Consider the following 23,025-nt stretch of genomic DNA (forward strand, 5'->3'; position numbering starts at 1 on the left):
AGTTTCAATCAACGTATCGCCATTAATCTCGTCTATTCTATTAATAAAATAAAATAAATAAACGTATGTTTAAAAAAAAATAAAAAATTAAAAAATTGGGAGATGATTAACATATGTTTTACTACGAGCGACAGAGACTGACTGCTTTTTGGGATCTCAAATCTTTGGTAAATAGGGAAATATTTATGAAATAATGTGTTATTATTTTAGAGCTGGGGAAAATTAGAGATAATGCAAAGACGACGACGGCAATTTGATGTGATAGATAATTTGAGAATTTCCCCACCAATATTTCTTACAATTGTATCATCTTGTGACCTCTGTCCAAGCAAGAAGAAGAATAATTTATGTGATAGATAATTTGAGAATTTTCCCACAAATGTTTCTTACAATTGTATCATCTTGTGACCTCTGTCCAAGCAAGACGAAGAATAATTTATTAAGTACAGAGTAAATTAATCTATATATATATATACTACTCAATTTATGTAGTAGTAAAGGGGGTAGTAAACAACAAGAATGAACCCAAACTAAAGGGCTAATTCAATATTATTGGGTAAAAAAAAAAAAAAAAATCAAATGATACTATACCTTTGTAGTAAACAGAAAATCAACACACACATACACTAATTAAAGACCAGCAGAGACTAAACCATGCAACGTGACGATCCCGATCAGCGAGTTCTGATCACCGACGACCGGCAAGAATTGCACAGGCGACGGCGCAGCTTCCATCTTCTTCATTGCATCCACCGCCATCGATTCCGACCCGATCGTCCGTGGGCTCCTACGATTCACAAAAGCATTCAATCAGTATACATATATATATATGTATGTATATTTTCTTGGAGTTATAATCACCTGTTGCACATCTCGCCGACGGAGAGCTTGAAGATTCCTTCCCCGCTGGCCTTGAGAGTCCGACGGAGATCGCCGTCGGTGAACGTGCCGATCAAGCGATGATCGCCGTCGACGACTAAAAGGCATCCACATCCTTTGCTCGTCAGTTCAACCAGCTGGTCCATTATCAGATCCGTCTCTTTGCAGATCGGAAGTTCCTCTTTCTTCTTCATCACATCTTTCACCTGAAAAAAAAAATCACATTTCAATTCCAAAAGCCCTAATTTCAAGGACGAAAACCCGATCCGATCTGAAAAAACCCCAATTGTTATACCTTGAAGATGAGGCTCTTTCCGATCCTTCCAGCGGGGTGATTGGCGGCGTACTGGTCCCTGGTGAGACTCCTGGCCTCCATGAGCGCGACGGCGAGCGTGTCGCCGAAGACCATCTGAATGGCGGTGGAGGTGACCGGAGCGAGGTCGAAGGGGCAAAGCTCGCGCTGGAGGGGGAGGTGGACGACCATGTCGCAGGCGGCGGCGAGGGGGTTTCCGGCGACGGAGGTGAGTGCGACGAGGAGGACGCCGCGGGATCGGGCGCAGGGGACGAGGCGGAGGAGCTCTTCGGTGGCGCCGGACTTGCTGAGGAGGACGAGGACGTCGCGGGACGAGAGAGCTCCGATGTCGCCGTGGAGGGCGTCGAGGGGGCAGAGGAAGGCGGCGGGGATGGCCAGCGAGACCAGGGTCTGCGAGATCTTGCGGGCCACGAAGCCGGACTTTCCGACGCCGGAGAAGAAGATCGTGCCGGCGGAGGAGAGGAGGGCTTTCGCGAAGGCGTGGGTCTGGGAGACGGAGAGGTGGCGGAAGAAGTAGTTCAGGTGGTCTTGCTGGGCTTTGAATAGGGATTGGAGTCTGCCTTCGTCGATGCCCGCCGGCGATTGCGGGCATTGGAGGTCCGACGCCGATGTCGACGCCGGAAGAGAACCCATTGTGTATGTATGAATGTGCGTACAGAAGTGTTATTCTTACTGTGTGATTGTATTTATATATATATATATATATATATATATATATATGATGGGTCTGGACTCTGGTCCGAGATCGGGAAATGTGTGACAGCTTTTTCAAAGAGAGAGAGAGAGAGACGACGCGGTGTATTTCTTTTCTTTTCTTTTTCTTTTTCCCTTTTTAATTTATTTTTCTGTTTTTTTATGGTTTAGAATTAGATTTGGCGGGTGCGAGGCTGTATGATTATGTGAATGTGTCGGTGATATTTTTTTTCTTCTTTTAATTGTGCCTTTCATTCCGGCATAAAATTTATTTGTTGCCTACGTCAATGGCTTAAGCATCGTTGGGTATGGAACTAATAAAGAAATCCTAAAAAAGATCCCCTACGTAAAAAAAAAAAAAGTAAATTAATTTAAAAGGTCAGATTTAGAGAATATAATAAATTGAAGAGGTTTTTCTTATATATATATATATATATATATATATATATATATATATTATATTGTCGTGATACCTAGAATAGCCTAGTGGTAATTTCACACCACATCCGTCGCGGGTTCAATTCTCACTTCAGCAAAGTTGTCTTCAAAATATATATATATATATATATATATATATATATATATATATATATATATATATTGTCTTGGTTTACAAATGGAACACGTCTAGCGAAAAATTTACATTAATCAAATTACACAGAAAAGACAATAAGAGGTTTAAATAAATCAAATTTGTTATCTACCTCAATGATTGTTGGACCCAATGAGTTAAAAAAAAAAAGACTCATCTCATTCAAAAGAAATTTTTTAAGAGATTCTTGTTCCAAAAATATCATACTTTAACGCCATTGGAGCTCTTATGACGTTGTCTAGCTTTTATTTTTAATTTTTTTGGCAAGATTTGACTCAACACCTACAAAAAAAACGCATTGGAATAGAATCAAGCATATGCTTGTTAACTTGAATTATGAGGCTAATAGCAACAACAACAACAACAATAAAAAAATTCACAAGACTAATTTGTGAATTTCTAAGGTAAAAAAAAAAGCTAAAAACTAGCCAAAAAAATTTGTATAAAATAATTAGTGGGAGCTATAACCCCCAAAGCCTATTATGGCTTTATCTCTGGTTACCACATAATCGAATCATGTTGAAATTATTGTATTACATGAAGCAAGATCAATATTGTAAACCAAAGATGCAACATTAAAACATTCACCCATACCCATATATATTATGTAATGGAAGATTTCCTTAACAAAGAAAATCTCACACGACTTAAACGTACGTGTCGTCAAGTAGTACGTACATTAGTACGAATTATCGATTCCACGAGGATTTGTGCTTTAGCTTTTCTTTTTTAATTATAAAATAAGTATATAATTAAAATCTCTCAGGCCTTTAGGGATCTGATTGTTTGACGAACTTACATTTCTCGGCTTGGATCCTTTTAAAACAAACAATTGCATTACACCCGAGATTTCAATCAACTGCACCTACCCTTAGTCTTTCTATAGATCTAGGTATATTTGTGATTGGATGGGTAGAACTCGCTCGTTTATTACCTCTCGGTTTCAAAACTCGCTTAATGATTCACTAATTAGTTAGCTACGCTAATTAGAGATAACAAACACCCACAATCCCATATATCTTATATATTACCCACATGAAGCTCAACTTTATCCTAGGGTGATAAACCAACCAACATCAAATTGCTAACTCATCTTGCCCCTCTAGAGATTTAGCTATTCATAACTCTAAACAAACAAAGCATAAGAACAAGAAGTAAAAGTAATAGAACAAAATAATAAGAAGACATTAAATTCAATAACAAAGATCAAATTAACTCTATTCAATATCCAAATATAAAAAAAAGAACTTCAAATCCAATATTCATCTCAAAAGAAATTAAAAACAAGCATAAACTAGAACAATAAAGGAAATGGAGTTCAAGACAAAAAAACAAAAAAAGCAAAAGAGAAAGAAAATGGAATAACAAATGAAGTGTTGATGATGAGAATGAAGGAGGTGTCAACTTTCTTCTTCTTCTTCTTCTTCACTCCATGAATCCAAGCTTTCTCTCTATAAAAATAGGTATATGCTCTAAACTATGCAGTATTGTGTAATGTATGAAATTAGACCACATTAAGATTATATAGCATTTTAGGGTACATTTTCGGAGTCTTCTGAGCCATTGGATGAGATCCAAGGGCCAAGATAAGTTCAAAATGTGGATAAAATTAAGCTAAAAATGTGTTGGCGCGACAGGCCAATTGCAAATTTGTGGGGCGGCGCGCTAATGTCAAAATGTTGAAGAGCCACACGACTAACGCGTGAGACTTTGACTCTTTGGGCGTGACGCACCGAGCTCCAATATTGCTCTTTCGACTTTCCGTGAAGTCCAAAACGTCCCCGTTTAGCTCCCGGATGTCCTCTTTTGTTCCATGAAATTCCAAATGCTCTCTTCGATCCGAAAACTTGTAATTTAACTAAAAATTAAAAATAACATTAAAAGTTTCGAGAAAAAGCCTCGATTCACTTTCGAAAAACATTGATAAATGTGAATGAATTGTTGGAATCGATCTAGGGTTTAAGAAAATAATTAACGCTTCGGTAAGCGGCGGAATTTTAAAAATTTTCTTTTACAAGTAAAACCAGTTTTTACTAAACTAGACAAAAGAGCAAATACATGTAATTAAAAACTATTATGAGTATAGAAGTTTACTAACCTTTCTTGAAGCTTGATCTTTGAGAAGCTCTTAGAAAGTTGCAACGCTCGTCTCCCCTCGCAGCACGTCTCTCTTTCTATCCTCGGCACCTCGAGCAACCACGAAAGTTTCTATCACTAAATCACTCGAAATAAAGGAATCAGTGAGTGGACACTTTTAAACACTACGACTTAAGAACGAGTCTTGAAGTCACAGAGCTAAACACTAGGTCAAATGAGGACCTAGGTGCCAAAACAAAAAATCGAAAATAAACTAGAGAGAGAGAGGAGTTCGGCCACAATGTCTAGAGAGAGAGTCTCTCAATATCTAACTTGTGTGGAATGAATAGAATGAGAGGAATGAGGGTCCTATTTATAGGAGAAGGGTTGGCCTTGGAAAGAAGTAGTTTCCTCTTATTTTCCAAGCCTTTTTGAGCAATCTTTTATTGCCCAAATCTCCTAAATGGGCGCCTACATCAAACACATCCCCTAAGGGATTAGTTTCCTCTTTTATTCCATGCCTTGCCTTTGACTCTCTCTTGGCCGAAATTCTACTTTCCTCATAGAGGAAATTTGTTTCCTCTTTTTCTTTTGGCAAGTATCTACATACATTTATGCACAAAATAATCTCCCTTTCTCTTTGGGTAGTGGGCGCCTATCACCTTCTAGAATGGGCTTCTAGAAGCTTTTCCATTTGTTCATGACAACATGAAAAAGGCCCATTAAGAATTTTCAATAAAATTCTTATGAAATGAAATTAATCCACAAGGCCCAATTAATCATATTATGGCCGAGTGTTACTTGTCATCAAATGACCATGTCAAAAAATTTATTGACATTCATTTCATCCTATGTCTCAAAAGACAAAATTACTCTTTTGACAATTTTCGTTCTTGTTTTGACTTAGCTTCCAGTTTAACTATTCCTAATCGATGTGATTCGTAACAGTGACCTCATGGACCCAAATGAACAAAGCTTGAGCTAAACACTTGGACTCAAAGGTTCACAAACCTTTTCCAAGTTTAGCTTAATGTCAACTGACTCCACTAAAGAGTTGACACTGAAAATCTCTCGGTTCAAATGAATTTATTTTCTACTCAAGAATTCAACCTAATTATGATGAGCGGATCCACTGAATATTATCTATGTTTACCCTTCATGAATGTCATCAGCTAGTCGGGATTTACTAAATTACCATTTTACCCTTCTAGCTGTTATTTCCTCAACTCTTTTGTCGCTTGTGAATAAGTTAGAAACAATGTATTGACGAGGAGCTAACAAGTCACATTGTTTCATCCAAAAGAGTCATAACTCAATTTGGACACTGGCCAGTTCATTTATTCACACTCCAAGGAACAAAGCATGACGTGACATACATTGCATTTCAGCAATCTTGTACATGAATTCCATACCTATGAGAAGTTCACAAAGTTACTCATGACATTCTCACAACTTAGTATTTCACCAATAGGCCCTGTTCGGAATCACATAGTGAGTCCGAACTCTGATTTTCTCAAATGAGAATACTAAGCTGTGAAATGGCATGTCTCATTTCAGGATTAAGGTAAGCATGATGAAATTCATACGTAGTGACTTCGAGACATAAGAGGTTAAATGGTTTGTTCTTATCTTATCTCTAGAAGTGCACTGGTCAATTCAGTACCTTTGGAAGATACCTAGAAGAACTATAGAGTCTCCAACTCTCAATGCCTCATAACCAGACATCATAGATTCTTCTAACAATCATACTGAGGTCAATAGTCCTTTGACCCTTAGATTGCGAATATATCGTTTTAAGCAAACTACGAAGAGTTTGTTCATGCAAATCTACATTTGTCTCTTCGTAAGTTGTTAAGTTTGTTTATGGACTAAAAGACTAAGGTTTTATCATAAAGCTTCAAACAAAGAAAGAATGAATGAACGTTTCAACTTTATATTAATGAATAAGCAATTACAAGCAAGAGTCTTCGTAAGACTATATGACATCAAATGTACATAAATAGACACTACTACTCTTCTTGTGGGCACCATTGACAACAAACTCCCACTTGACTCAAAGAAGATGTGAGTAGTCCTACATGCCTAATCCCTCTCGAAGTTGGTCGAAGACCATGTTCGCTAGGGCCTTGGTGAATGGATCTGCCAGAGATCTACTTCACCTCCACGTCTCCGCGCTGCGCGATCTCTCGAATCAAATGATATTTCCTCTCAATATGCTTAGAGCGCTTATGGCTTCGAGGTTCCTTTGAGTTAGCGACAGCCCCACTATTATCACAATAAAGGGTCATGGGCTCGTCGACGTTTGGAACAACTTCCAAATACTTAAGGAATTTTCTAAGTCATACAGCCTCTTTGGATGCTTCACAAGCAGCCACATATTCTGCTTCCATTGTGGAGTCAGCAATGCAAGATTGCTTAATACTCATCCACACAACAGCTCCACCATTAAGGATGAACACAGATCCCGAAGTGGATTTCCTGGAATCCTTATCCGCTTGAAAATCGGAGTCGGTATATCCCGTCATAGTCAGGTCAGTACCTGAGTATGTAAGCATCAAGTTCCTAGTTCTTCGAAGATACTTAAGAACATGCTTAACAGCAATCCAGTGCTCGGGTCCAGGGTTGGATTGGAAACGGCTAACTACGCCAACGGCGAAACAGATGTCAGGTCTAGTGCAAAGCATAGCATACATAAGGCTTCCTACGGCAGAGGCGTAAGGAATTTTCCTCATGTCTTCAATCTCTTGTGCAGTCTTGGGAGACTGGTCCTTAGAGAGTGAAACTTCATGCCTAAAGGGTGTTTGACCCTTCTTGGAGTCTTGCATCGAGAAGCAATCCATCACCTTATCAATATAAGATGCTTGAGAGAGCGACAGGGTCCGGTTTTTCCTATCTCGAAAGATTTGGATCCCCAGAATGTACGCGGCTTCTCCTAGATCCTTCATATCGAATTGCTTTGCCAGCCAGACCTTAACCTCAGATAACTTACCCACGTCATTACCAATGAGTAGTATATCATCGACATATAGTACCAGAAACACAATTTTGCCTTCATGTATTAACTTGTAAACACAAGGCTCATCTATTGAATGTTCAAAGCCAAAGCTCTTTACAGTTTCATCGAATCTAATATTCCATGACCTAGATGCTTTCTTTAATCCATAAATGGACTTAAGCAACTCACAAACCTTGGTCTCTTGACCTTCTTCCACGAAACCGTCTGGTTGAGCCATGTAAATACGCTCGTCAAGATTGCCATTCAGAAATGCTGTCTTGACATCCATTTGCCAGATCTCATAGTCGAGAGCTGCAGCTATGGATATGAGTATGCGGATGGATTTAAGCATCGCGACTGGCGAGAAGGTTTCTTCATAGTCAATCCATTCTTGTTGGGTATAACCCTTCGCCACAAGTCGTGCTTTGAACGTCTCGACGTTCCCATCAGGACCCATTTTCTTCTTGTATATCCACTTACACCCTACGGGTTTAATCCCTTCAGGAAGGTCTACAAGTTTATAGACTTTGTTGACATACATCGAGTGCATTTCAACTTTCATGGCGTCAAGCCAAAGGTTTGATTCAGAACAAGCCATCGCTTGGCTATAGGAAAAAGGATCATCCATGTCAGAGACGGCTACAAGAAAGTCTCCATAAGACATGTACCTGTCAGGCTTTTGAGTAGCCCTCCCACTACGTCGAAGTACTACTTGACGAGATTCTGATGAGTTAGGTTGTGTTTCAGTTGGGGTAAGAACAGTTCTTACAGATGAGGTAGAAGCTACCTCGCCCAACTTTTCTTCAAGCACAATTTTGCTTCTAGGTTTTGCATCCTTCATGAAGTCCTCCTCAAGGAAACGAGCATTCGTGCTAACGAAAGTCTTATCGTCCTCGGGACTATAGAAAGTAAAACCTTTGGTTTCCTTTGGATATCCCATAAACAGGCACAATTCTGACCTACTAGCCAACTTGCTAGTCTTTTGCCTCAGCACGTGTGCATGGCAACCCCAAATTCTGATGCGGCCAAGATTCACTTTACGGCCAGTCCATCGTTCATAAGGAGTACCAGGAACCGTCTTGGACGGAACTTGGTTCAGAATATAAGTGGTTGTTTCGAGGGCATATCCCCAAAAGGAAAGAGGGAGTGATGAGTAACTCATCATTGATCTAACCATCTCCATAAGAGTTCGGTTTCTTCTCTCTGACATTCCGTTTTGTTGAGGTGTGCCAGGTGCGGTAAGCTGAGAAGCGATTCATTCTTCTTTAAGAAAGTCATCGAACTCTCCAGACATATACTCACCACCTCGATCAGATCGAAGTGTTTTGATCATTTTGCCAGTTTGCTTTTCCACTAAAGCCCTAAAGACCTTAAATACGTTAAAGGTCTCGGATTTGTGTTTGAGCAAATAGACAAAACCATATCGCGAGTAATCATCGATGAAGGTAACGAAGTATTCGTATCCCCCACGTGCCTGTTGGCTGAGCGGACCACATACATCAGAATGTATCAGTTCCAGCAACTCAGTGGCTCTTCGACCCTTATCGGAGAAATGTCGCTTAGTCATTTTTCCTTCTATGCAGGATTCACAAGTAGGTAGTGAACCTATTGCAGAGTCTTGGAGTGGACCGTCCCTCACAAGTCTCTTAATCCTATCTAGACTGATATGACCAAGTCTCAAGTGCCAAAGGTATGTTGATTTTGTTAGATCGGAGGATTCAGAAAGTTTGATCCTCTTTGGCTCCCTAATTAGATCATTATCTATTTCGGTGTCTAAAAAAGAAGGTTGAGTGGGATAGATGTAGAAAAGAGTATTCTTCATACATGCATCAGTGACAAAAGAATTATCAGGAAACGAAATACGAATTCCATTCTTAATGAACTTTAAACAATAATCTTGCTCAAGAGGACGAGCAACGGATATTAAGTTCTTCCCAAAGGTAGGAACAAAATAAACATTATTCAAGTTTAAAGTGCGGTCTTCAAAAAGACAGCGTTACGGATCCCACAGCCTTCGCAGACACCAGGCTCCCATCACCCCATTTGAAACAGAACTCGCCTTCCTCTAAGCTTTTGGTTTTCTTGAAACCATTTAAGGAACAGCAAATATGGTTAGTAGCAGCAGAGTCAAGAATCCACGTTGATACATTATCAGCTACTAAGCATGCTTCGGTAACTAGTACAATACTATGTTCCTTTGCTTTGAGATAGGCAGGACAGTTCTTTTTATCGGCCTTGTTAGGTCTCTTCTTAGTTCCAGAGGCGGAGGCTTTGTGCTCAGTAGCATGTGCCTCTCCTTTATTCATCTTTCTCTTAGTGAGACCTACAGCAGTGTGAAGTTCCATTATAAGCTTGGTAACAGTGTACTCTAGCTTGTTAAAGGAGTAGTTCATCTTGGAGGTATCAAGAGATACGGGGAGAATTTCTAAGATCATATCTATGACATTCTTCCCATCAATCTCAGATCCTAGGATTTCCATTTTATTCAGATGACTAATGATCAGTATCATAAAGTCTCCAACAGGAGTCCTAGCCTTCATGTGACAGTTCATAAACTGTCGGACTGCTTGTTGCCTTGCTTGACGCTTTTGCCCTCCAAACATCTCATGGAGATTGGTGAGCATGTCGGCGGCAGTCTCGATGTCACGATGTTGTTGTTGCAACACATTGTTCATTGATGCTAAGATATAGCACCTCACAATCTCATCGGAGCAGAGCCAGGCCGCCAAGGCGTCCTTGTCCTCTTGAGTTAAATCATTATTCGTCAGAGGAGGACATGGGGTGGTGAGTACCCATTTGTGCTTGGTAAGGATTATGTCGATGTTATGTTTCGAATCTACGTAGTTTTTGTTTTCGAGTTTGTTCGAGGAAAGGATGAACGAGAGAAGGTTGAGAGACATATTGCCTATGTAAGTTGAAACAAGTTTATGATTAGTCTTTGGTTTAGGATTTAAGTTTTATTAAGACTTTTATAAAATCCAAAGGTGTTATAAACCAAACGATAATTTACTCCCTTAAGAGAAGGCCGCAAAAAATCTCCATTTATAAGTAAATGACACATCATTAATGCTTAGCCAAAATGTCAATACATCAATTTTGACTAGCCACCTTTTAAATTGGTTTGATCACTCACATCCTTTCGCAGAGCCTCAAGGGAGGATTACTAGGGATTGAGCCTAAGTGTGCAACCAACCACTTAGTCCAAAAGGTCAACTTTGAAAAACAATCCCCCAAGGGGAGGCCTTGCCATCATCGTCTCACTCTCGGACGTAGCTCATTGAGCAATGATCGAAGCAATAATGCCTTGGAGTACTCCCATTAAAGTGAGGGTCGCAAGAGCGGCTCTTAGTCCCACGTTAATTGCTTCTTTCATTAGTGTTGGGGATCGTGGGTTACAAACAACAAGTATAACCCTCCCACTTAGTTTTTGGAGTTGGTTCATCGACTCTTATAAGTTTGGAAACAGATTTCGTAGTTAAAGAGCGATAGAGCGGACAACTAGAAGAGAATCCTAGATCGACATGTTCAGAGCAGTATTAGTGCATAAAGGCACAAGGTACATACTCGATCTTTTCTTATTTTCTATTTCGAGAAAGTGCGTGAGGGAAGTGTGAACTTCAACTCACTCGAACACTTGAAAGTTTGAGATTACACATCTTTTTATTTTTCGGCTTGTCTACAAAGAGACCTCCCACTCAAATTTTCAAGAGCATATAGATTTTGAACATATGTGATATAGATATAGTTTTGGAAACATTTTGAAAACTTATTTGATTTGGATGACAAAATATTTTCAAGTTTGAAAGTGAAAACGGTTTTTCAAAATTCAAACTAGTTTTGTAAAAACTCAATTTCAATTAAACTTTCAAAAATCAAAACATTTTAATCTTACACATCATGTTTATAATCATATGAAAAAAAAATTTGCTCAAGAAAATTTTCTCATTAGAGTTCTATAACTCATGGTAGTGGGGTTTGAAAATCCGGATTTCTAAAAAAACTGGAGTTTCAGCACAGCCGCGCACCTCGGAGTAAAATCGCCATATCTGGTGGCTCCGATGTCCTTTTGAGCCGAAACCTGTGGCATTGGACAGAGGACAGACAGATCTTTAATTTGATTTAAGAATCATTAAATTTCGATTTGTGAGCAGAGAGTTATGCCACTTTTAATGCGGGTTTACTCCAGCTCGAAGAAAAAGAAATAATTAAAGCTTGGTCCTTTTTAGGTGCGAAAAAGAATCGAGTGTAACGGAACGTTTTATGAAGGTTGTTAAAGCTTTTATTTGTGTTTTATTAGCAAGGTAATAAAAAGGCATAAAATAAATAACAACATGCATAAAACGATTCAAGTAAATAAAAGAAACTAGCAAGACAATATAACTAGTCACAAAATTTTACTCAAAATTTCTCAAACCTTTAAAACACGTTTTTCAATATAAAAAATTAAAAACTTTTAGAACTGATTCTAATGTGTTTTAAAAACATCCCAAACTCATAGAAAATTAACATGATTTTTAATTTAAAGGCATGAGCAATAAATTAAAAAAAAATCTAAGATTGTCACAAAATTAGTAAACTTTCGAAAACGATTTTCAAGCTCATATTTTTTAAATACATGTACATGCATATATTTGACCATAGCTCTGATACCATTTGTTGGAATCGATCTAGGGTTTAAGAAAATAATTAACGCTTCGGTAAGCGACGGAATTTTAAAAATTTTCTTTTACAAGTAAAACCAGTTTTTACTAACCTAGACAAAAGAGCAAGTACATGTAATTAAAAACTATTATGAGTATAGAAGTTTACTAACCTTTCTTGAAGCTTGATCTTTGAGAAGCTCTTAGAAAGTTGCAACGCTCGTCTCCCCTCGCAGCATGTCTCTCTTTCTTTCCTCGGCACCTCGAGCAACCACGAAAGTTTCTATCACTAAATCACTCGAAATAAAGGAATCAGTGAGTGGACACTTTTAAACACTACGACTTAAGAACGAGTCTTGAAGTCGCAGAGCTAAACACTAGGTCAAATAAGGACCTAGGTGCCAAAACAAAAAATCGAAAATAAACTAGGGAGAGAGAGAGGAGTTCGGCCACAATGTCTAGAGAGAGAGTCTCTCAATCTCTAACTTGTGTGGAATGAATAGAATGAGAGGAATGAGGGTCCTATTTATAGGAGAAGGGTTGGCCTTGGAAAGAAGTAGTTTCCTCTTATTTTCCAAGCTTTTTTGAGCAATCTTTTATTGCCCAAATCTCCTAAATGGGCGCCTACATCAAACACATCCCCTAAGGGATTAGTTTCCTCTTTTATTCCATGCCTTGCCTTTGACTCTCTCTTGGCCGAAATTCTACTTTCCTCATAGAGGAAATTTGTTTCCTCTTTTTCTTTTGGCAAGTATCTACATACATTTATGCACAAAATAATCTCCCTTTCTCTTTGGGTAGTGGGCGCCTATCACCTTCTAGAATGGGCTTCTAGAAGCTTTTCCATTTGTTCATGACAACATGAAAAAGGCCCATTAAGAATTTTCAATAAAATTCTTATGAAATGAAATTAATCCACAAGGCCCAATTAATCATATTATGGCCGAGTGTTACTTGTCATCAAATGACCATGTCAAAAAATTTATTGACATTCATTTCATCCTATGTCTCAAAAGACAAAATTACATTTTTGACAATTTTCGTTCTTGTTTTGACTTAGCTTCCAGTTTAACTATTCCTAATCGATGTGATTCGTAACAGTGACCTCATGGACCCAAATGAACAAAGCTTGAGCTAAACACTTGGACTCAAAGGTTCACAAACCTTTTCCAAGTTTAGCTTAATGCCAACTGACTCCACTAAAGAGTTGACACTGAAAATCTCTCGGTTCAAATGAATTTATTTTCTACTCAAGAATTCAACCTAATTATGATGAGCGGATCCACTGAATATTATCTATGTTTACCCTTCATGAATGTCATCAGCTAGTCGGGATTTACTAAATTACCATTTTACCCTTCTAGCTGTTATTTTCTCAACTCATTTGTCGCTTGTGAATAAGTTAGAAACAATGTATTGACGAGGAGCTAACAAGTCACATTGTTTCATCCAAAAGAGTCGGGACTCAATTTGGACACTGGCCAGTTCAATTTTGTATATTATTTCAACTCAAACATATAACATAGTGGCCTAGTTTTTTTTTTTTTTTTTGAAAAATCGTGGGCAGCACCACGAAAAATATATTAGATAACCCTCACTTAAGTGGAGGAGAAATACCGTGGTTACATTAAGAGCTAATACCACGCAGGTCGTTCACGGCCTCTTGACACACAGAAGGAGGAGCCGATCCCAACCACCTGGCGCCCGACACAAAATTAAGAGCATAACTAGCAAGAGCATGAGCTACCTTATTACATCCCCGAGGGTGAAAAGAAAAAACTACACTATCGAAGCTAGGAATAAGTAAAAGAATATCTTTAATCACCGTTCCAAGTTCCGTAGTGGTAATCACCGATTTTCTGATGGCCGATATCACCTCGAGACAATCCGATTGAATAATAATGTGAAACCATCCCGTATCCAACGCAAAAAGCATACCTTGAAGAACCGCCGACGCTTCCGATAATTGGGGAGAGAGACCAAGATGGAGAACCTTCATTTCTGAGCCAAGAATCTCCCCGTTATCATCCCTCGCCACAATTCCGAGGCCTATCCGTCTTTCCTCCACGCGAAGAGCAGCATCCACCGAAATGGCCACCACACCGACTGGAGGAGGCTCCCATATTCTCAGGTTTGGATGGGAACACTTTTTCTTAGTTCTGATACACGCCTCCCGGTAATCGCGAATGAATCCACCGGCCCACTCAAGAAGGCTTTCTGGGGATCCTATCTTCCTTCCCGAGCAAACATTGTTCCTGTGATTCCAAATTTCCCACATAATAATAAGAAAGAATTCAAAGTCACATACCTTAAGATCCGTCGAGGCCGATATTAGCGATCCAATGGTGTCGCCAGCCCGGAGCTTACGGATAATGCCCTTGAATCCTCCAACCTTCCAAATCTTCTTAGACCGCATACAATCCCACATCGCGTGGAAAATAGTCCTCCTCCTCCGATTCGCAAACCGGGCAGCGAACGTCAGTAATGATGCGACGTTTGCGAAGCAAGGTACGAGTCGGAATCCTCCCCTGACAGACACGCCAAATAAAATGCTTTACCTTTGGCGGAATCTTAAGATTCCAGAGTTTAGTCCACCAGATCCTGTTTCCGGACGGGGAGGAAGGTCCCTCATTGATGTTCGACTCCAGAGCGACCATGTAACCACTCTTAACAGAATACTCCCCATCTTTTGTGTAGTGCCACCTAAGCATGTCCGGTCCACAGCCATTGTTTTCCGGAATACTAAGAATGGCATCCACATCTTCAGGGGAGAACATAGCAGCGATGAGAGGAATGTTCCAAGCTCCCCTGACGTCTCTAAGCTCGGATACCCGCATCTCCTCTGGAATATGTGGTGCATCACTGAGCATGAAGGTTGGAGGCCGGGGGATCCAACGATCAATCACCACTGAAGTGCTTTCTCCATCTCCAATCCTCAATCTCGAGCCTCTAGTAATGAGTTCTTTCCCCCAACACAGGCTTCTCCAGATATATGACCCCGTAGAGCCGCAACTGGCGCTGAGAAAATCTCCGTTCGGGTAATAGCTTTGGCAAAGCACCTTACCCACAAGGCTATCAGGCCGTCTGAAAATACTCCAAGCACTCTTTGCAAGCAAGGCCTGATTGAAGATACCCATATCACGAAAACCGAGGCCTCCGTCAGATTTGTGTCTTGTGAGCTTCGACCATTTGCACCAGTGGATTTTCTTGCCCTGGTTCGTATCACCCCACCAAAAGCTAGCGATAGCTTTATGAATCCCATCAACAAGCCCTTGAGGAAGGCGGAAGCAACTCGCGACATAGCTTGGAATAGCTTGTAGGACCGACTTTATCAGAGTTTCTTTACCAGCATGCGAGAAGAAGAGACCCCTCCACGAGTTAATTCTCTCCCACACCCTCTCCCGGAGAAAGGCAAAGATGTCAGCTTTCTTCCTACCTACCGCCATAGGAAGTCCAAGATAGCGGTGATGACACGAGGTAACCGAGACCTGTAGGTACTCCGCCAGCTCCTCCCCTAACCCTTCATTCACATCCGAACCAAAACAAATGTCAGATTTAGCGTAATTAATTACCTGTCCTGAAGCCGCCGAGTACAACGAAAGGCAACGGGAAACCTCCTCGCACTCTTCTCTGTTCGCTCTGAAGAACATAATGCTATCATCTACAAAGAAAAGATGAGAGACGGAAAGATCCCCCCTACCAAACCGCGTCCCACTGATAAGCTGGCGACTCTCCCGGTTACAGAGAAGGCTCGAAAGACCCTCCGAGCAGAAGAGAAAAAGAAACGGCGACAGTGGGTCACCTTGTCTCAAACCCCTTTTCAGTGCTATTCGCCCACGGATCTCCCCGTTTATGTTGAAGGAAAAGCTGACGGAGGATACGCAGCTCATCACTTTCTCGACCCAGCGCTTGTCAAAGCCGAGCTTTAACATCATGAACTCCAAGAAAGGCCACTCAACTCTATCATACGCTTTTGCCATATCAATCTTAAGAGCTGCACAAGAACCATTACCAAACCTTCCACGAGACATAGTATGGATAGCCTCATAACAAATCATAACATTATCAAAAACCTGTCTACCCCTACAAAGGCACTCTGGTTTTCTGAAATAGAAATATCCATCGTACCTCTGAGGCGATCAACAAGACATTTGGATATTACCTCGTAAAGAACGTTGCATAGGCTGATGGGTCTGAAGTCACGGACCCTCTCGGGTTTGTCAATCTTTGGAATAAGCGTAATGATTGTGCTGTTGATATCTTTAATCGGTTTGCCCTCATTCAGAACCTCTAAGAAGAACTTTGTCACCAAATCGCCCACCACACTCCAGTATCTCTGATAGAAGAGGGCCGGAAATCCGTCCGCACCAGGGGCTTTAATCGCGTCCATGTCAAACACCGCCTGTTTCACCTCTTCGCTAGTAAAGGGCCGAAGTAGGATCTCGTTCATGTCAGTGGTGATGGTAGGGCTCACAGTTTCGCCAATCCGCTCCAAGGCATCACCTGAAGGCTGCATAGAGGAGAAAATAGACGAGAAATAAGAGGATATAACATTTTCAATACCATGAGTACCTTCAACCCAAGACCCATCATCGTCGAAGAGCCCCTGGAGAGAGTTCCTCTTCTTCCACGTCGAGGCTTTCCGGTGGAAAAAGGCCGAGTTCTTATCACCGCATTTCATCCATGTGATTCGGCTTCGTTGGCGCCAAAAGATCTCCACCTTCCCAAGTAGCGCATCGAGTTGTCGCTCTTCCCGTCGGATTTCCTCCACATTGTTGCCCTCATTTCTATTGCTCGCCTCACGGAAAACCACTTTTTGTCTCTCGATACGGTCTCGCAGCGTCCTCCAGTTTGCCTTTCCTCAGCTTTTGAGAGCACCCTGGCAGAGTTTAAGAGACTGAAGGATTCTGTCTCACACATCACATCCCGAAGACGAGTTCCAAGTCGCGCGTACCACCTCATCACAGCCATCTTCAAGACACCAAGCTTCCTCGAAGAAGAACCGACTGGGACCCCTGCCCCTAGTATTTCTCTCATGGCCCGACGTGTTGAGCAGAAGTGGTCTGTGATCAGATCCCCAAAACTCCAAGTGTCGAACAGAAGCGCCTCCGGGTAGAGAGAAAATCAACCCGGGTTACCAAGGCATCTATCCAATCTCCCCGCGCTACTCCCCGGGACATCGCTGCGACGCCACGTAAACAAATCCCCCACAAAGCTCAGGTCACGAAGATCGCAATCCTCCATCATCAACCGAAAGTCTTCCATCAAGCCTGGGTCTCTCGTACGATCCCCACTAAGCTCCGAGTTCGCCGCAACCTCGTTCATATCCCCCCCAACAAGCCAGGGGCTTTCAGGCCACGGTCTCAGTCTCCTAACCAACTCCCAAGAGAATTTCCTTTGGTTAGCCACTAGATCACCATAAAGACCCAAAAAATTCTAGAAGTGTCTGTCTTCATCAGTAACAAGCCCTTCCACATGGAATCTTGAGAAGGAGCGAACAGAGAAACCTATCGAGCTTCGCCAAAGCACCATAAGGCCACCACTGTTTCCTACACAATCCACAGTGAAACAGCACTCGAACCCCAAATAAACTCTTACTCTTTCGGCCCCCACACTCTTCATTCTCGTCTCGGAGAGAAACAAAAGATCGGGACGATACGAAGCCGTGTGAGAGCGAAGAGCCATCCTCGTCCGGGGGCTGCCCAGCCCCTGGACGTTCCAGAAAATGCCAATCATTGTGCCCGGCGGCCCTCCACGCTGAGGGGCTCCGCTTCATCGTTCTGAGGGTTTCCAGCCAAATCCCGATCCGAGGAAATAACTGGAGACAAGTTAGGGGTCGAAGCAGGGTCAGGGATCTCCTGCAGGGGCTTCAATCCCACAGGAGATGTCGAATCTTCAATAGCAGCAGTGGGAGGGTCTCGGCGAGCCATCTTCACCGTGAAAGCATGAGTTTTAGTGGTCACCACTTTTCTTTTCATACCCGGGTTGCAGCTATCATCAATCTCAAAGGGGACGGAGGGTTTTTCAGTTTTCTCCGACTCTTTCCATTCTTATTTTTCTTACCTGCAGGACCAGGCAATTTTTCCTCCGCCATAAAAACAATAGGCTGACCTGTATTTCTCTGAGGCTCGTTCCCTGACAGCAATCCAGCCCTCTTTTGTCCAGCCAGCACGTCGAAGGACGGAGCCTCTCCATTTCCAGCTTCTTCCCGGGCCTTTTTCTTCCACCTGATACCATTTCCTCTCACCCTAAGCATCGAGAATGGGTTGGACGGGGCTGGCGGGTCTCCAGCCACCGACTCTGAGGGGCTCGACTGCAACGTCAACTCTTCAGTGGTGGAGTTAACCTACTCCGGCTTGGTCTTGGAGGAAGACGCGTCATTGCTTTGGCAGGAGATCTTGGTCGGTGTCGAGGATCCGGGTTGAGAGGTACCCAGAGATTGCAGAATAGGAGACTTCCCCGCGTCCCTGATTCCCTGCCCAAGTTTCATTCCAGAGCCCAGCGGAAATGTGAGATTTTTTGGGCTCAGAGTAAGCCCCTTATGGGCAGGGTCCAGAGTAGTATCAGGAAGCCCGGGCCCACTAGCATTATTTTTAGCCAAAGGGAAATCCTGAGTAAGCCCCATTTGCGCGACTGTACCAGCATCTTTCTTAAATATTTTCCCCTCATTAAACCCGGTTTTAGATTTCCCAGGGCAGTGAGGAGTGTCATTAATCTGAATGTTCCTCTTGGAATTCCAAGTAATAATTGGGGTACTATTACTATTGGTCACGCGTGGGGAGGATGAAGGCTTCGAGAGAATTCTAGAGAAATTCGAACCGTCTCCCTGATCCTTTGCTCGAACCAGGCGCTCCGACTGGGAAGAGCCCGGCGAGTTCAAGGATTCCTCCGCCTCAGATTGTGGGTGAGTTGGGGCCGGGTTGGTCGTCTCCGTCCTATAAGTTTTGTGCTTCAAAACTCGATCACGCCGCTGCCCAGATCGCTCCCCCCTCGTCAGCCTAGCCTCCGACCCACGAATGACAAACGTATTGTTGACGAACCGGTTGAGAGCCTCCGCCCTCAGCCATGGCCCAAACCCGAATTTCGGCTTCCCATGTTCCTGGCTTATGTCGCTCGGCTCCGGTTGGGGAGCGTCCTCAGAACATTGACGCCAACTGTGCCCGATTCGCCCACAGGCAAAACAGAAGTCAGCCAGCCTTTCGTATTTAACTTCAATACAGGTTTTCGCCGCGTTAGATCCCAGAGCCACTTGAATTCCACGTCTAAGTGGCTTCGAGACGTCCAGGCCCACTCTTAGGCGAATAAAATTATCACGGCATCGGCCATCCTTGTCTTTGTCAATCTTCACAACCGAGCCCAACTGTTTCCCAACTATTTCCCCAATCTTGGTAGTCCTGGGAGGGGGGCAAGCCATGTAACTGAACCCAGAACTCCGCCTGGTTGAAAGTGGGAGTATCCCATTCCCTACCATCTGGATCATAGAGGATAACCATGGCTCTATCGAATAACCATGGTCCTGCCTCCCACACCTCTCGTTTATCCTCCAACTTGTCAAAAGAAAAACTCATAACATCCCTGTCAATGTCTTTAATTTCAACGTTACCCGCCGTATTCCATAGGCCACCCAGCACGGCTTTAAGGACTTTTTTGTTCACTTTTTTTTATCACTCAGCAGCTTTCCCAGCAGTGTGTTACTACCCGGAGAGGTACTCTGGCCCATCACCTCGTCCGGAATAACTAGAGTTTCTCCATCTTCCTCTGCAAGGTCCAGCTCCGACCATCGTTGGCACACCTCCTCCATACTTCCCTGACAACCAGAGATAAGAAACAATCTTACCTTCCCCAACTACCGGCAAACACGTCTCACACACCACCAGTACTTTCTAAGAAAGCGACAAAGGTGGTAGGTCAACGAGGCAGAGCAAGGGAAAGTCAGACTTTTCTAGAGAGAAAACCGAGTTTTTTTTTTTCAACTAATACATAGTGGCCTAGTTGGTCATCATATTACTCAGCTTCACATATTCATTTAGACAACACGTGGCTTATTTATAATTGATCACTTAAGCAAAAAAGATACAATCTCATTGGATGCTCTTATGAACAGTAATAATTCATTCATATTTATAATACATAGGTATATATACATTGTTTTTCAATTGTCGATTTTTTCCTTGATCTATTGGGTAAAAGTATCTCAAATTTATGTAAAATTTATATTGATATTTCTTTCAATAGCATCTTCATAAAATTAGGTCATCGATATTTTGATGTGTTGGAGAAAAAGTGAAAGATTAAAAACAGAAGTTTGGAGTGGTAACTAGCTTGGTCTAGCGGTAATTTCACATACACCTCGATGGAGATGTCATGGGTTCAAGCTCCAATGAGATGCAGAAATGCATACCCTTAAGATTTATTCTAAAAAGTATGTAATTTTGGCTAATAATACCACTACTATGTAATCTTGGTCGATAGTGTCACCTGTGTTTTGCACTGTAAATATATCATATAATCAGCAATAAGGTAAGAAAATGATGTAAATTTTTCTCGGGTGAATATATTAAAAAAAAAAAAAGAATATATTACGAACCCAGTTTCGCCATTGAGGAAACTTAATATTACCTAGAAAGTCCCTTATCAATATAACTTTTGCCTCTTTGAAACAAGCCTAAAAGCGAAAATTCAGTCGTAAAGCGCCACAAAAATGCAAAACCTTTAAGCCCTTCCACTCTCATTCTTCAGAGTCGCGTAAAATGTCGCAAGCCGTTAACCTAGTCGGCAAGAGCGTCGGCCATGGTATGTTTCCTTCGTAAACCCTTTGTTTGGTTCTCAAGAAAGTGCTCGAACAGGACCTGACAACTTTGCTATGAATTCTAGGTCAGAAATGAGTCTGGTGACGATTTTTTTTCCGAAGGACTTCCTTTTTCCAACTTTTCTTTTTCATTTTCTGTACTATCTGATTCGGTTTCGATGTTCTTATTTGTGTTTCTGTGTAAAGGAGTTTGTGCTACTATTTCTTAGGGTTTATCTTGTTTAGGTGTATTGGTGTGAGTAAGAAATTAACTTTGAAGCATTTAAATACTGTGCTGTGTATAATTTCTTTCTTCATATCGCCAATGTTTCTTTTGGATGTTTTGAGCATTATATTATTTTTGTGTTAGACGTTTTAGCGTTTTGCCTGCCACATGTTTGTTAAAATGTTTTCAGATATCCTATGGTATCCCTTGCTTTATTTCTAATGAGTTTCTTATCTTTGAATGTTTTTAAACTTACATCTATTCTAGCGATTACATGGCCAGTGAATTCAGGCTTGTGGATCCCATATGGTCGGCAAAGGCTAGACTGTTCATCGGTTTTTTTTAATATTTCGGGTCGTCATTTATTTCAGGTTCTGGACTAACAGAAGGTAAATATCTTCCATGCGCCGGGGTTTCGGGAAGAGCTCTAACGGTGAACCCTTGCTGTTCTCGAATCTCTTACGGACCCCATTCTCAGGTTGTTTGGCCGCTCAGGTGCGCTTCAGTGGGACCCACTTACGTTTGCAGAGCGAGTTCCAACAACAACAACAATGGCGCTTACAATAGGAGAAACCCAGACTATCCGAGGCAAAACAAGCAAGGGTTCTCTAGAGGCAGGAATAATAACCGGAACCAGAGCGACGAACGCGAAAGAGACAGGGACGGGATCGAAAGCCTCGAAGATTCCGATATCCTGTCGTCGAAGAACGGCCCGTACGTTTCCCTGTCGAACTCCCCGAAGTTCCACGCCACTGCGACTCCGGGGCCCAGAGAGAAGGAGATCGTCGAGCTGTTCCGGAAGGTTCAGGCCCAGCTCCGAGAGAGAGCGGCGTTCAGAGACGAGAAGAGGAACGAGTCTGCGCAAGGGCAAGGGAAAGATAACGAGACCGTGGATTCGCTCCTCAAGCTGTTGAGAAAGCACTCCACCGAGCAAGCTAAGAGGAGTAGCGGTAGAGATTACTCGTCCGATCATCACCAAGGGCATAATGGTCAATACATACGAGGAAAGAGCACCGGCTCCGCCAACTCGAGTAACAGTACCAGCGTGAGATATTCCGGCCAAGACTCGATCTCCTCCTCTGCCGCTTCTTCCCCGAGGCCCGCGTCGAGCTTTCAGCGCAGATCGCCGATCCCCGGGACGAATTCGGTGCCTCGTGTGGATTCCGGTGGGAAGGGAAAGATGAAGGAGATGATTCCTGAGGCTGACTTGGGGCTCGAGTTTGACGATGATGAAGGCTCGGAGTCTGAGTCGGAAGCTGATGAACCCGAGCTCGTTCAGCTGTTAGAGGCTGACTTATCAAGTGCCGAGGAAGCCGTAATTGACAATGAGAGTGATGATTCGGAAGAGGATGATGAAGAAGATGAAGAGGAAGAGCATGAGGACTTGAGCGCATGGAAACTAGCGGAATTAAGGGCACTAGCAAAGTCGCGTGGCATGAAAGGGTATTCGAAGATGAAGAAGAGCGATCTGGTGGACTTGCTTAGTGGGGCTTCAGTCTCACTTTGATCCATGAAAGCCTTTTCAGTTAGATGGACTTTGAGATGTTAGGGTTTCTGTATTATTTATGTTGCTTGGACTTAAGTAGAAGTGTAGAAGTCACCTTGTTGTGTGTTCAAGAGTTTGAGAGTATACCAAACCAAACTAGTAATTTCATTTCCCTCATTTTTTTGGGGGGATTTTTTTTTTCCTTAACAAGTACTTCCGTTTCTTAATATTTTTTAACAGTAATTCTTGCATCATATATCATGGTAAACAATCAGTTACATTACTGATAGCCATTAGCGAGATGGTGTGCAGTGATGAACCTAATACCAGTGGCCCC

General features: G+C 42.1%; 2 protein-coding genes across 2 annotated transcripts; one reads left to right on the plus strand and one right to left on the minus strand.

Annotated features, from left to right (window-relative positions):
- Positions 1-323: 323 nt before the first annotated feature.
- SETH3 (Sugar isomerase (SIS) family protein) lies at positions 324-2,076 on the minus strand. Its single transcript, XM_089622816.1, has 3 exons — positions 1,175-2,076; positions 862-1,085; positions 324-787 (listed from the first exon to the last, which is right to left on the minus strand). Exons 1-3 carry the CDS (start codon positions 1,823-1,825, stop codon positions 631-633), a joined length of 1,032 nt encoding a protein of 343 aa, XP_089478942.1. The 5' UTR covers positions 1,826-2,076; the 3' UTR covers positions 324-630.
- Positions 2,077-20,769: 18,693 nt separating this feature from the next.
- Positions 20,770-22,925, plus strand: LOC149388303 (rho-N domain-containing protein 1, chloroplastic-like). Its single transcript, XM_089623957.1, has 2 exons — positions 20,770-20,981; positions 21,574-22,925. Exons 1-2 carry the CDS (start codon positions 20,939-20,941, stop codon positions 22,707-22,709), a joined length of 1,179 nt encoding a protein of 392 aa, XP_089480083.1. The 5' UTR covers positions 20,770-20,938; the 3' UTR covers positions 22,710-22,925.
- Positions 22,926-23,025: the final 100 nt, after the last annotated feature.

This window comes from Urtica dioica, chromosome 8, assembly GCF_054948205.1.
Source record: "Urtica dioica subsp. dioica isolate 48M chromosome 8, U.dioica_male_clone48M_v1_H2, whole genome shotgun sequence".
Classification (NCBI taxonomy): Eukaryota; Viridiplantae; Streptophyta; class Magnoliopsida; order Rosales; family Urticaceae; genus Urtica; species Urtica dioica.

Coding starts and splice junctions, on each gene's coding strand:
- SETH3 (XM_089622816.1), bottom strand. CDS start 1,825: ATGGGTTCTCTTCCGGCGTCGACATCGGCGTCGGACCTCCAATGCCCG. Junction 1,086..1,174: donor GAAAGAGCCTCATCTTCAAG/GTATAACAATTG, acceptor TTTTTTTTTCAG/GTGAAAGATGTGATGAAGAA. Junction 788..861: donor GTCGGCGAGATGTGCAACAG/GTGATTATAACT, acceptor TGTGAATCGTAG/GAGCCCACGGACGATCGGGT.
- LOC149388303 (XM_089623957.1), top strand. CDS start 20,939: ATGTCGCAAGCCGTTAACCTAGTCGGCAAGAGCGTCGGCCATG. Junction 20,982..21,573: donor CGGCAAGAGCGTCGGCCATG/GTATGTTTCCTT, acceptor CATTTATTTCAG/GTTCTGGACTAACAGAAGGT.